Below are 15,158 nucleotides of genomic sequence, written 5' to 3'. Positions count from 1 at the left end.
GCGACATTTCTCAAGGTCGTTGCGATGTAAAAGCTCACCAAAAAAATCTGAACATTTAATTAAAAAGCTTTCAATTAATTAGTAAGTGATAGATTGCTTGATAAATGTTAGCTATTTCACAAATGTTGCTCTCTTCACCCTTGGTTTCTATTTTCTGTGATTGTTCGCAAGTAATTTTGAAATGAATGAATATTGTTGATTTTAGTTCAACTAATTAATGAAAGTAAACGATCTTAAACTAATCGAGTTATTTTACTTTCAATGTTCATTTCAGATTCTAAATGGATCTTGGAGCTCTTTATTTAGCCGTGGAGGCATCTGATGTAACGAAAGTACGGGAACTGTTAACTCGGCCTGGAATCGATATCTGTCGACCATTGAACTCTTACTGCGAATCTGCGGCTTATTTTGCCGTACGATCAGGAAATTGTGATATCGTTGAATCATTTTTGCGGCACGCATCATTTTCGGCAAATGATGAATATTGGTCGAGACTTCTCAATCTCGCAATTGACCAATCACACTGGTCAATGCTAAGACTATTGTTCAACCATCTAAGCCTAGTGGAGAACTATGTTCCACCAGTCGGAAATCAACTTTTTCATGACGATCAAATTCGATGCGTTATGCGCTGCAAATCTAACAAATTATCTGATGATGAAATCAATGTATTGACAATTCTTGATGAATATGAAGTCGATCTACATTGGACTCTGTGCCTGAAATCTGCATTTGAACAACAAAATAGTGATTTAGCGCATTTCATAGCCGATAATGAACGCTCTTACCCTATCGATTTTCCACGTACAACGCTTAGTTTATTATTGTTACACGCGTATAGAACTGGTAACGCTGAATTGTGCAAAATCATCTTAACGCATGATAAACTGAAGGGTATCGTTCCGACGGAGCAAATCAAACTGATGTGCCAGAAATGGCCGTCGTGTAAACCGGATGTCGCGAAGGTTTTCCTCGTGAATAACATTACCGGAGAACTGTGTAGGAATTTTCTGTATACGGCGTGTATATTAGGACATCGAGGTATCGTTCAAGTTGCCTTACCATCGAAGTCTTTGAAAACGGCCACTGATATCGTTCCGTTGGTGCGCGACGCGGTTGAGAACGGGTATCTAGAAATCGTTCGAATTCTACTCGAGTCATTGCTCATCGATGGTGAAGAGATGATGAATTTGTTATCTACGGTGTTTAGTGTAGCCGCTCGTAGTTCCGATAAACATATGATGGAATTATTGCTAAGTTACTGGCCACAAACTATTGTTTCGATAGCCAAAGCGCAGACTGGTAAAGCGTTGATGCATTCGGCCGTTATCGGTGGAAAATTAGAAAACGTACTTTATATTCAACAACTCGGCGTCGATGTAAACTTTGCCGATGGCAATCGGAAAACTGCTTTACATTTCGCAACTCTACTGAAAGGAAATAGCTTGCAGATTGTCAGTACGCTCTTAGAACTAGGAGCGAAAATCAATGTGTTAGACTGTCATGGGCAGTCACCGTTATCTAACGCGTGTTCAAAAGGTGATTTAGACGTTGTAAGGTATCTCTTGTCGAAAGGTGCTGATCCGTGTTTAAAAGATTTCAATTTATTCGGTTACAATTCTCCGTTGTTGGCCGCTTTCCAACATTTGAAAGCCGATAATTACTACGACCAATCGAGACAAGTAGAAATAATGAAACTCATCATCGAAGCCGGGCTTCGTGAAGGTGAAAGTTTTCATTACGAGTTCAGTCACGTCATCATGGATGGGTTCACCACAGTGGAACCTACGAAGAATGCCGACAATAGCTTAGGCAGTATATTTAACCAGGACGTAAATGAAATCACGGATGTTTACGATTTCTTCAATCTTGGATACGCGGGAAAAGCGTGGCGTCAATTCGAACTACCTTTAGTGAAGTGTTTATTCGACAGCGTACCCGATACGTCGCCTTGCGAAATATCGAACATGCTCGGCGTCCTGAAAGATATTCACTCACTCGACGCTGAAACCGGATGGACTTCGCTCGATTACATGAACTTTATCGATATCGTTTTCGAAAAGGTCGTTAAGTTCGGTAAGCAATCCGAACTGCCAGGAATTATCGAAAATTTCAATATCCTCGTAAATTCTTGGCGTCATAATCCGTATTTAGGTACGCATGTCGGAAAGAAACTATGCGGACTGTTGGATCCTGATGTTAGTATTGATCTCGGATTTTTGTGCGACGAAGACTTCGGAAAAGATGTTTTATTATTGCTGAAAAATTGCGGTCTCGTTAATCAGGTCAGGAAATTGGTGAACAATTCTCAAGCTGCGGTTGTAGATGTCGCGTTGGAAGAACCGCTGAGTTTACAAGCGTTGGTGAGAATCAAACTACGCCAGCAGATGTATACGAATTGTGGAAATATTGAAGCTAATATTTCACGATTGACATTGCCTTCAAAATTGAAAGATTATCTTGCATTTGAAATGTGAAATATGGATTGTATGATTTGGAAGTAAGATAATATTTATGCATGGTAATAATTTCTTCCTCATTGGAATTCATGAATGACAAATCTCAAGCATGCCAGACTGATATATGTATACCGGTATATGTATTCGGAAAATGATGAGTTATGCCCATTTTTCTTGTATATTCTGTGTTGTAGATAAACTTTAATCCAATTTTAAATAACATTTCTTGGGATAAGTGTATTTGAAATAATGAAATTCTATTGTTGGAATATCAAGTTATCAAGAATATTTCATTTAAATTGGTTTTACAGTACGAGGTTGCTTTGTGTGATATCGATGGCTGTGGAAAGTCGGGCAATGTATTTTGTGCAATACGTAACTATGCTCATCGGAAATATTAAAGAAACCTGTCAATAGGATGCCACCTTGTGTTAAAAATGTGTAGCGTGCAAGTGGTCTGCATGTCCTGCCTATCGCCACAATCTCTGGATTGTTTTTGTTGTTTTTAAGACAGCCAACATTTCTTCTCGGATTGCCCCATAGCCTCTGGAGATGGAATGTTACGATTAAAGTTGGTCTTGGTGACAGATATTCCCATAGAAACAACATTATTGACCATGAGTATTTTTCGTAATTGTTTATTGAACAAATGATTATCACGTGATACATCAATGCTTAACATTTAATGAAGTATTTTTTCTTTTCTAATTCCGTATGATAATTAAATATCTAGGACAGTAGTAATTGTTTGGCATTATATTGCTACACATGGATGAAACTAATACAAGGACAGTTCTTAACATGTATATATCAACACATTTGAAATTCTAGATCTAACAGAAAGGTATACAATTTACTGTTTCATGTATATTTCGTATTTGTATAAGTAATCTTCTCTTGTTCATCAGCGAAAGTTATGTTGATAGTATATGAAACACTCTTTTTGAAAATAAAAAAAGTATATTTCAACCAACTAGTCACTTGAAATTGTTCGCAGTTTTTTTTAACAACTGGGATATCGATCGATTATATTACGGTACTTCTAATATGATAAAGAATTTCTTTTTTGAAAATGAAATACATGTACATAATAAAACTGTCTACAAAAACAAATCGAGGAAACAAAAACCCGTTACCTAAATCCTAACCCATTTTCTCCTGAGAGAAAATACTTGAAAACTGAAAACAGGACCGGATCATACTGATAATAAGCTACCTACGCACGCTAGAGCTATCAATCTGGTAAAGTTTAGCCTCGTGAGGTCAAAACTATATTACCTTTCGGTCGATTGCTCCAGAATGCGCATAGATTTGGTATAGAAAAAGAAAAAAAGAGGAAGGTTTGAAATTTGTCTCTTTTATACATCACTTAACGCTTGGATGATTTTTTCTTGGCAAATGATATTTGATATTTCGCCCGTAAGAAATCTACGTTTATGTTGTATTCACAACTTTCGAATGCGTTTCGACGATTTTGTCGTGTGACAACAAAGACATACGTTCGATCACTCTTCGCAAATGACCGGTTTCTTTTTGCAGTTTTTCCAACGTCTGCGAAATGATCTGCTCATTCGATAGAACGGTAATCGTCTGCGTAAACGGGTCGTAACTCACCTCAAACGGTCGGTTGATGGACTGGGCGTAATCCCTAGAAAGAAATGCATACCAATGTAACTAATCTCTAAGAATCCATTCAAAATTAACTCAAATCCTAAATATTCCGATTCTTGGGAATAGATGTGTTATTTTACAATAGACAACTCAGGAAACAAAGATGTTTTTTATATACACATGTGTGTACTTCCTAGATACGTACCTCATCTTTTGTTTCATCGAATCAAATGATTCAGCTAGGAAGTATATGGGTTGATAAGTGAGATCTTGGTATTCTTGGACTGCTGTGGTGACTGGATCGAATGGTTTTATTTCCGGTACCCCGGAGAGGGCGTGCTCCAGTTCACCAAACGATGATAGGAGACCAGCCCCTATTGCCCGTGTTTCGCCATTTTGTTTACAGAGGCCGAATTCTACGGTGAACCAATACAGCTGGAAATCATCAAGAATGAAATTCAAAACGACGAAAAAACCCCTCGTGAAAGCTGGAATATTCTTTTTTTTATAAACTTACGGTAGAGAACTTTTCGATATCCTCGTCCGATACCCCAAGGCTGGCAAGACCTAACTCTTGGGAAAATTCGGCAAAACTAGGAACGGCTAAGAGAGGAATATGCCCAAGTAATTCATGAACGCAGTCTCTGCAAAATGAGTGACGATAGAATGAAATGTTGTTGATTTCTATTCGTTGGAAACATTTGAAGAAAGGATATTACTGAACGTACGGTTCTGGTGAATGGAATGGCCTAGAACTGTGGCGCACATATTGCGTACATTGGAACACCCTAAATGCGAGGCTGGCTAAGAAATCTCGGGCTGATAATAATCCCGAAACCGGACGTAGTTGAAATCCAGTTCTTTCTGAAATAAGTAAGCGGGAAGAGGTAAAGAAAAACGGTCTGTGACATTAGGGTTAAATTTGTCAAGAATCGGGCACTTACTCTTGAGAAAGTTTGACACAGTCTCTAATTGCGGAATGTTGTCTGGGCTGTAGCCACATTCTTTTTCTAACAGCTCGAAAACCTCGATATGTTCTTTACAGGCATGGGTAGGAAATAAGGAAACAAGCTTTCTGTACACGCGTCCCCTAGAGCAATGATGAGATATTTTTAAATGCAAGTTTTCAATGAAAGTAAGAAATATTTATGCAATGCATAATACACGTCACATACCATGTATCAATCTCATCTGGTGCGTACGTAGTTGATGGAATTGGAAGCCCACTGAAATTGACAAAATGAAGATAATTCGGATCATAACTATTACCCAAAAACTTCATGCACTTCCAAGTGAACGCCACAGTGTCCCCAATTTGACTTACTATTTGTAACAAAATGCGATGTCGGCAATTTCTTTTCTTCTCTTTCTGTATTCTTGATCGCAGAATCCCTGCAATAAGAATTCAAACGAGTACTCATTTTTATCAGTTCACTAGAAAATAAAAAAACACGAAACATAGAGCTTAGACATCGCCACATACCGGATGGTCTGTATCTAGTTCCGGTTCGAATTTTGTAATAAGATGAACGCAGTCGTCTAAATCGGCTATGTATTTTGGAAACCAATGTTCTAAAAACACAAATTGAAGAATACACCCATTAGCTAAATCAAACTTGGCGTAGATGATATATTTCCATGTATCAGTAAGGAAACATTAGCGATACGATTATTGACTATTTATATGATGTTTTTATAATCCCTATAAATCTAATGCTCCCGTCAAGCGCCATAATCAGAAGTGATTGACAATTTATGCTGGTCTCACACAATGAATGTGGTAGTAGCTTTAATGAATAACGTTTCATTAGTGGACAATGAACGCCATCATTCGAATCTACGGCATAATATTCATAAGTATATAATTGATGAATGCCGTTTATGTAACTGGAATTTCTAGATTAACTTTCGCTATTGTGTGACGTGACATGATGTTAACTACGACTTCTATTTCAATGACATTATGTCTGAAATTCAGGCATTTGGAAATATTCAAATAACATTATGATGGAAATAAAATCAAAAGTTGTCCATTATTCTACATATTTCATGATTGCATAATTATGTTATATTCTTATTCATAATGCTCAGTGTTTAGGAGCTCGAATTCACCACCATCGCTTTCACTGTGGTCATTGTGCCGTATCACGAAATATTTCATGGAGCAACCAAATTAAACCCCGTTAGCAATCATTTTTCATTTCATCTAGATCTCCTCCTGCTTTACCTTTGGGTACTTCTGATTCCGTTTCAGAATCTGGAAGCAGAGTAACGTGTGATAATGCCGAACTTCGACGCAATTTGTTCAACAGCGCGATCAGATCTGACTTCGTCGAATCAAACTGGATAAACACCTCGAAATTATGTTCGTCATCACGACACTTTCTCGATTCCACGTGGTGTAACTTGTACGACGGTGACTGAAATTAATTCGGATTATACAAATCAGCTTTGGGACCCTTTTACACTAACGGCATACGTGTTACAAATTCTGAATGAATGAAAAACGTAAAAAACATTCTGCATTCCGTAGGTTTCAACAACATGACGGGCGATCCTTTCCAAATATTAGATTGTTGAAATCTACGTTAAACATCGCTAAAATATTCGGTATTCGCCGCTATGTTACTTTGTATATATTTTAATATTTTTGTCACTCATAGTCTAAAATTGTAGACCTTGTATTTGTCAAAGAAACGTTTGTTTAATTTTTTTCTATTTTATCAATCTAAATCGGGAAAATGAACGAAAGCTATAAAGGATTAGCTCGGGATCTTATTATATCTTATAGATTTATACATCTATATAAAACCATAGCATAAATTAACGTAAAAATTTAATGTCCTAAATCGGAAAAATAATCTATTTAGTACTACACGCTCATAGCTGAATATGGACGGAAGTATGGAAGTGGCCTTTCATGTTGGGTATGAATAAATGCTTTACTAGTCACACAGAAATTCTATTTATACTATTTCTATTAAAGTTGCTGTTCCAGCAAACTACGATTCGATCAATCAGCCATCACAATAATGTACTACAAGCAATCAGAAATTCCTTGTGACGTCACTTCCTTCGTTCGATGCGCCTAGAAGCGAATTCATGTCGCCAACAATTTTCATTAAACGCGTAAACGATACAGTTGAGGAGATGGAAAGAAAAAAGTTACTATATTTTGCTGGTCATTAACACATCAGCTCATGCAATAATGCATAGCCTAGTTCAGATTGGGGATAATATAACAGCCATTCCAATATTGAATTATTAAATAGTTTTCCATTTGTATAAATATGTAACATCGATTAACATAGATACCTTATTGAAACAGTTATGGTCAAAGCAAGTGTTCAGATCTTCCTACACCCACGCCATGAAAGCTTTACCAATGGAATTGTCACATATATCTTACCTCGAATTCCTTCAGCACCTTAAGAAGTACTTGCATTCCCTCCTTGAGACCAACGACTAAGTTACACGTCTTTATTTCCTCGTCTTTACTCTTGCCCCAGAATATATCGTCATCGGCTATGTCCTCGGTTTGCAGAGGCCATTGAGATCCTTCTTCCGATATCGAGAGCGTCGGAGATTTCGTGAAGCTCGGGGATTTCGTGAACATGCTAAGATGCTCCAATTTTTCGAATTCCACATTCGACGCTGTTTCGAGTTTTGCATCGTCGATCAAACTTCGGTGTTTGAATTGCTGAGCATGCTGTAATAGTTTAAAAATAAAGTCTAAAACTTTGGCTTTTATTATTTCTACATTTTCATTTATCATTGAAAATTCGTGAAACGCTATGGGCAAAACCGTTGAATATCATTCAAGTTTTTTTCCAATCTACACGCGTTGTTGTTTTGTCAAACGATTCATTGGTAACTAACTCTATCAAATCTTATTAATAGCTTTTAAAAGCAGTTCATAAAAGAACCATAACATTGTTTCATTAAATTAGTAAGAATTGTGTATATAACTAAGGAGCATTGGATACGAATACATATCACATCTTAAATAACACTATTTACAAGCCCATCTAGTTATTTGCAGTAACACGCTCATTTTGTCACCGTGTCTATGCATTTTCATCCCGCATACACGAGACCATAGTTTCATCATTTATTCTTGACAATTATCAGAGCATAAATGGAAAGCAAATGGTACCCCGCTCTGTAAATAGTGTGAGTACACTCATATCTGAGATTCCATTAACTTCTTGCAAATATATCATTCAACTCGCTCCCAAATGACCGAACGTTCACTAGTGTCGAAAGTATAAGTTGTTAAGACTTATCCCACTCGTCAATAGCCGCGGATACATTGATGTCGTGATGGAATCCGTTATACTATGCTTAATCCGTCATTTTCATCGAAAAAAAACCGATGACTTCAGCAGCGGTTTTCCGTTCTTTTTATAAGAAAATCTTATCAAAATTCGATTTCTAGCTTAATAATTTATGATAGAACGATCCATTATGAAGGCAATGTTTAAACGAAAAAAGACGATGTTACGTAAAGTTTCAGTTAATTGACGGATAGTAAGTGGATATTGCTGTATGGTTTGGTAAATATAATGGAGACGGCGTCTCGTCCAACCGACATTGAAAGGATATTAATAAAGGTGAAAACAGATTTGCCCTCTTCCCCGTGACTTGGCAACCAGTACGACTCACTTATACTCATAATAAAAAACCTTTTCGTCCGCTAATTAGACAGAATTCGCTTCAGGATATTCTGCGCGGATACTTGAATGCATTAAGTATTCGTGTTAAGCGGGATAAGAAAAATCGGCGTGCTTCTTAATAAAACTCGCCGATTTTCTGCTATAGCTTCATCAGAGCCAAATTTCTTTATGAAACAGAACAAACAGAACTTGACGATATATTCGTTCATCTTAAAATGATTTTGCTAGTACTTCCAATACAATAATGCCATAAACGGAAAAGGCGTATAGTAGCCCGAGCGGAGTAAGATGAGGGCGGAGTGTTAAATCCAGATTAGAGAAACTGTACTCGCATGTATACAACTTCTACATAAAGGTGAACAACTTCGATTCTTTTAGGAAATTTAGGAAACCTTTCCCCTGCTGTGGAGGAACTGTGGTCATATGTGTTTCAACACATCATGGATACTGGATATTTATGAAAGACAAGATTACCAAACAAATTCTTATCACTGTAGCCACGTAATACCAAAAATCATTTGAAAATGCTCTACATTGTAAATAGATTTTCATTTATAAAATTTATCTTGATTCATAAGATAGATATAACGTCTTTGCGGAATATGTTTTCTACTTCAAATGTTACTAATGAAATATGAAGCTACGGTGGCATTTATTTCTGAACAGGTGGTCTGCTGTTAGGTTTACGCGCGTTGAATTTATTGGAAAATTGAAATGAAGTACCCTTTTCACCCGAGAATTTATTACATTTGTCATCGAAGACGGTTAAATTCTGGAATCCAGCTGGAAACAATGTTGTCTTCTTCAATAGACTTTTGCAATACACACATGGGGAACTTGATAAGAATATAAGCCACCATTTCCCCTCATTTCTTTCTTTTGTAAAAAGATGTATCAAGGAATATACAGATAATCTGGCTAAGAATATTAAGCTTAAGTCTTAGAAAATAACAAATTCATAGCTATATTCGTCTCTTCGCGCTGCCTTAATGATATTAATCGGTCGTTCATATAAAATTGTCGCACCCGAAGGCATTTAAATTTCGTACGATTTTACGACAGCCGACGGTGTCGCAAATTGTAAATGGTTTCTCTTATCTGGGCTATTACACGCATTAATTAGACGCAGTGCCGTCACACGTTTACCCCGGCTGAGCTGTGTTTGAACTTGAAGGGAGTTGTGAAGTCCGTGCGTCGATAACAAGAGACTTAATTTCCGAAACGTCACTGGGTATTTATTCTATTCGGAGGAAACTGTCGTCGGTCTCTCCACGGGCTGCATATCGATGAAAAATGGGGTCTTATATTTTGTTCGTTAGCATACCTTCACGTGGAGCCGAAAATGATTACATTTTTTACGACGTCGTATGTCATCAATTTCTGTCCGAATTGAACGTAATGAATATTAGAAAGGATGATAAAATGCTTTTAATCTATCTACCACAACTTAATTAACCACAGATCCATTGAAATGGTTGTGGAAACAATATTGATAATGCGTATCAAAACGTTTATGCGTTGAGGAATTCCCAATGTTCAACATGAACTTTTAATGTATTTTTGATGGAATTACATGAACCTATTTTTGTTGCCCACCCTTTGATAGAATTTATCACCGAATTTGGGGAGTTGTTGATGTATATATTCAATGAACACCATTCTATATCGTGGGATATGGCAGTTAACTGAGTACCTCTAAGAAGACGGAAGCTTCATTTTACGTATCGGCTTAATTTGCCTTTTGACACCATAATGTGATACACAAATGCGGATAATCGTAAAAGCAACACATCAATCCTATTTCTAATCTTAACTCATAAGATTTAAGTGGATTTAAGAAGATTTGAATAGTGTGTAACCATGGCCACGTATCGATATGGTTATTTCTATCCACGGCGTGGAAATTAATCTTTAGTATAAACGCGAAATGAATACGCGTAAAAAGTGCGCGCGCCGTTTTCCCCCGCAAAATGGGCAAATGAATCAACGTAGTTTTGTCTCGTGAAGGGAACAATATGTTCTATTTGTTGACCGAAAGCTCGAATAGTGGCTTTCATCCGATGATTTGTTGAGTGGAAAACGTAAAAACGTGCAATGTGTATTTTGGTTGTTGTTTTACTGTACACATTTTCGGTGGAAAATATCCGCCGAATTAAAATGATAAATTCTGGCTGACATTTTTGTCACCATAAACAGTGATAAATTGCTGCGCTTTTTATTGAAACATTAATTAGAATGCCAATGCGCTCTGGGATCACTTAATTCGCAATATCCGCGATGTTAATGTTGTAATAAGGCGTAAAATCACAAAATAGTAATTTTACAAAAAATTTATTCGAAAATATGTCTACAGCTGAACTTGCAGCTTGTATTGTGCGGTGATTCGTGTCTAATCTCATATTCACTCTCTATCTATTTCACTAGAGTGAAGAGAGATGGTAATAAGCACCCGAAATATCTTTAATAAATTCTTTAATAAATATTTTAGTCAATTTAATATTGTGAGATTGTACGTCTTAATTATGCTTTGTGTGAAGGTTGTGGCCAACAGAGCTTCATTCCATAGTTATGCGTCCAAGTTTACGTTTAAAACAGCAATTCTGATATAAACTAGCGCGTTCGCTTTTACAGAGAATGTGCAGAGAAAAATGTGCGCTGACTTCTAAAACTAAAACTCAAAACACGCTCAAGAATTGCAAAACAATGAAAACAGTAAGTTTAAATGCTTAAAAGCAAGTTTAAATGATGTTGAAAAGATAGAAAGAAAAGTTATAAAAAGTGATGCATTTACTTATAATTATAGCCTTCATTTACATTGCTTCTTAAATTCTTCGTTGCAATGTATACTTTTAATAATTACCTCTAAACTGAAGCTTTTTTGGAATGTCAATCGCCTCTTTTCCGTTTCTACTTCGGTTTGTTCAATTGCCGACATCGTGGATTTGATAGGTGTCCGTCGTGCGAGTTCAGAGAGAGATCAGAAGGAATAAAACTACTTTCGCGAAGGTCCCCGTCCGTCTGGTTACGCGTATAATTTGAAAGTCAAGCACCTTCTGCGCGAAACGTGTTGATTGCGATGACAGTTACCGTTAAATAAATCTCTTGCGGTAGCGATCACTCCCTCACTACCTTCTGGAAAGGCAATGATTTCAATGCGGTACCACGTCAATAACCCGAGTACTGGCATTATCAATCGATGAATGATGATCTAGCTAAATTAATATTTATTACCCTAAGTGATTGCAGAATGAACAGTAGTTGTTGGTAATTGTGTTCTGGGATCAGTATTGGTGTAAAACATTAATGCATGTTTCGGTACTGCAGTCAATTTTACAAATTAAGCCGACTAATTAGCAAGATTGAGACATCGTTAGCCAGAGAACTACCGGTCTTACATGCATCTCTTTTATTTGCGAATGCTTGAATAAATGAAGTCGATTCTCTTTTGAAGTAAGCGATCGGTGCGACGGGTATTCGAAATCAGTGAGTTGTAAAACTAAAATGATGAAGGCTGAGTGATTCTGGTCGATTCGGCTAATGAATAGAAATAGCGAAAAAGTACCTTACATTCAATGGAACATCCAATATTAAATGCCCTAATCATTAACTGTATATCATGAATTTAAAAATCTGTATATCATTTACGCATATCATGTATTACTGTATATAATGAATATAAAAAATTTAGAAATTGCATATCACCGGGCTCGAACCAACAGTACTGTGGCTATGCTGGATGGGATTTAACCGGAAAATTTACTTCCTGGTTTCGCTTCCGGCAGCGCAGGCTGCTCGTTTCACTCTGGGTGTTTTGGAACTTGGCCCCAAATTATCGTCATATGACCAGGAATAGCGCGAGATAAGAGCTGGATAACTTTGCCAGGAACTAGAATACCTCAGAAAAAAAGTCAGGTACGACGCGGGAAAGTGTTGTCACTGAAAGGAACGGACTATAAGAATGAGTGGAAAAGGAAGGCTATCGGGAAAGGTTTGCTTCCTGTCAGCAGCAGCGCAGGGTATAGGAAAGGCTACAGCTTTGGTGAGTATGAAGCCTTAGCCATGATGGACATTTTGGGTAACCATGACTGCACTTGTGATTCCTCGGACAGCCCTAATAAATCAGGTGCAGTCGTAACGTTTTGAAAGATGGGGGTGGAAAGTGCTGTGACAAAAGAATGAAGATTAGGTCTAGATTTAATAAGTTATCTAAAATGATTTTAGGCTTTTGCAAAGGAAGGTGCTAAGGTGATTGCAACAGATATTAATGGAAAACTACTGGAAGAATTAAACGATGTGCCAGGTTAAGAAAATGTCGCTACTTTCAGCTTTTATTGGACAACTGTTTGGAGTTTGTTGAAAAAAACTTATGTTAGTTTTGTCGGAATTGTCCTGTTTTAGGTATCTATCCAGCCATTTTAGATGTAACAAAGAAAGAAGACATTGTTAAATTCTTCGCTGATATCGATCAAATTGATGTATTATTCAACTGCGCCGGGTAAGCGTATATTTATATAGGAATAGATCTTGTTTAATCTTGCTTCATTGCACATCATTTTATATCCTTTATGTTTTCCTTTTGTGACAGATACGTAACTGAGGGTACAATTCTAGACAATACTGAGGAAGAATATGATTTTGCGTTCAATTTGAATGTGAAAAGTGTCTTTAACATATGTCAAGCTGTTATACCTAAGGTAATTTATTGATCATCCATTTATAAAGTACTCAATTTCTTCCTTCTAAACATATTTTAAGTGTTGTGTATGTGAGGTATTTGGTTTACTTCCTTTCCCTCCTGAATATATAAGTTAGTTTTTGATAAACAGTATCCTGCGCTGTTTCAAAATTTATTCTGTTTTGTTTCGTTTGCAGATGATCAAAAGTGGCAAAGGAAGCATCATCAATATGTCTTCAGTAGCATCTAGCATTAAAGGTATGACACTGTATTGTTGCACTTATCACATTCGACCAGCCTTAATATGCTGAGTATTATACATATTTTTGCTTGGTTGAGATGTCTGGAAGATATATTTTAAATTTGACCTGTTTATATAATCTAATTGGAACTGACATAGGTAGGTTACTATAAAGATTGTATTCTAAGAACATGTGCTGGAATCTATAGAGGCTGCATTCATTGTAAAGCGTATGACATCGTGGCTGCTGAAGTAGCAAGGCTTTCGTTCCCCCAAAAAATGCAGAGAATAAGCTTAATTTTGGTGTAATCTTCTATTTTTCACATTAGTTAGCTCAATATATTTCTAAGTAATTATCAGCATTAATAGAATATTGACATCCACTCTGGAAGGGGCAGAAGATATTTTATGGGGCTGACTGATTTCAGAATAAAAATGAAAGAGGTGGCGCCATCTAATACCTTTTGAAATCTAATACACTGAAAGTAGTGTGTATGTTGTTGTTGTTTTTTTCATTTAGGTGTAAATCGCCGCTGTGTTTATAGCATGACAAAAGCTGCTTTAATAGGTCTTACAAAAACTGTTGCTAGTGATTATGCCAGGCAAGGTATTCGCTGTAATGCAATCTGTCCAGGTGTGTATAAGTTCAGAGTTCCTTCTGTTCTGGTGATCAAGGGAATTTAGAGCTAATTTGAAACTTTGATCTTTCAGGAACAATTGACACACCATCACTACAGGGACGTATCAATAACACTGCAGATCCAGTTGAGGTAGTTATCGCAAAATGGTGTTTTCCAGTTTTAACTTAAATTGTCTATTGAATGTTTCATTTGAATAATTATATTAGACTCGTAAGAATTTCTTGGAGAGACAACGAATGGGAAGGCTTGGTACCCCCGAGGAAGTTGCTGCATTAGCTGTTTATTTGGCATCTGATGAGGTAAATAGGATAATCTTGGGTTCACCAAAGATATGAATTACATGTTTGATTAGTTGTTGATTTGTTTTTTTTTCGTTTTTATTTTTATACAGAGTTCTTTCACTACTGGTACTGAACAGATCATTGATGGTGGATGGAGTGTCTGAGCTGCAATCCATAGTAACATACGTATAATGGTGCTTGAAATTAATGAGAACTAGTAAAACCCAGTTTGATTATTCCAATTATTTTCATAAAAATCTATAAGCTTATTATATTTTCTATTCTTTTAGGTGAATTAGTGTGAATAAAATTTCTTCTTATTTTATAATGATATATAAAATTTAAGTTCGTTGTTCCTTTTTTCTTGACGTTCAGTGACAAGAGGATACTGTATTTGGGGTTAGGAGAGCCAATTGAGAGGATACTGCCAGAATGCAGAATTAAACCATTTCACATAGTCCATGATGTTCGTGACATGATAATATCGACATTGATAAATACCTGATACTTTGCAAATGTTCTCGATGTAACAGCAAAATGAATTAATTGCAAAATGTGCTGAAATTTCAGTTCA

General features: G+C 36.6%; 3 protein-coding genes across 3 annotated transcripts; 2 read left to right on the top strand and 1 right to left on the bottom strand.

Moving 5' to 3' along the window:
• Positions 1-18: 18 nt before the first annotated feature.
• On the top strand, positions 19-3,376 carry LOC141911010 (uncharacterized). The gene is made up of 2 exons (XM_074801952.1): positions 19-81; positions 275-3,376. Exon 2 carries the CDS (start codon positions 282-284, stop codon positions 2,475-2,477), a length of 2,196 nt encoding a protein of 731 aa, XP_074658053.1. The 5' UTR covers positions 19-81; positions 275-281; the 3' UTR covers positions 2,478-3,376.
• A 171-nt stretch (positions 3,377-3,547) lies between these two features.
• On the bottom strand, positions 3,548-11,681 carry LOC141914612 (tyrosine 3-monooxygenase-like). The gene is made up of 11 exons (XM_074805893.1): positions 11,607-11,681; positions 7,480-7,779; positions 6,298-6,490; positions 5,554-5,642; positions 5,395-5,462; positions 5,246-5,296; positions 5,015-5,160; positions 4,799-4,934; positions 4,588-4,714; positions 4,276-4,505; positions 3,548-4,107 (listed from the first exon to the last, which is right to left on the bottom strand). The coding sequence occupies exons 1-11, from the start codon at positions 11,679-11,681 to the stop codon at positions 3,894-3,896; spliced, it is 1,629 nt and encodes a 542-aa protein (XP_074661994.1). The 3' UTR covers positions 3,548-3,893.
• Positions 11,682-12,506: 825 nt separating this feature from the next.
• On the top strand, positions 12,507-14,885 carry LOC141903058 (dehydrogenase/reductase SDR family member 6-like). The gene is made up of 9 exons (XM_074790938.1): positions 12,507-12,785; positions 12,968-13,046; positions 13,145-13,241; positions 13,332-13,440; positions 13,619-13,679; positions 14,183-14,296; positions 14,374-14,432; positions 14,510-14,602; positions 14,695-14,885. Exons 1-9 carry the CDS (start codon positions 12,705-12,707, stop codon positions 14,746-14,748), a joined length of 747 nt encoding a protein of 248 aa, XP_074647039.1. The 5' UTR covers positions 12,507-12,704; the 3' UTR covers positions 14,749-14,885.
• The last annotated feature ends 273 nt before the right edge of the window (positions 14,886-15,158 follow it).

The sequence above is a fragment of the Tubulanus polymorphus genome, chromosome 1, assembly GCF_964204645.1.
Source record: "Tubulanus polymorphus chromosome 1, tnTubPoly1.2, whole genome shotgun sequence".
In the NCBI taxonomy this organism is placed as follows: domain Eukaryota; kingdom Metazoa; phylum Nemertea; class Palaeonemertea; order Tubulaniformes; family Tubulanidae; genus Tubulanus; species Tubulanus polymorphus.
This window is presented reverse-complemented; position numbering and strand designations above follow the sequence as displayed.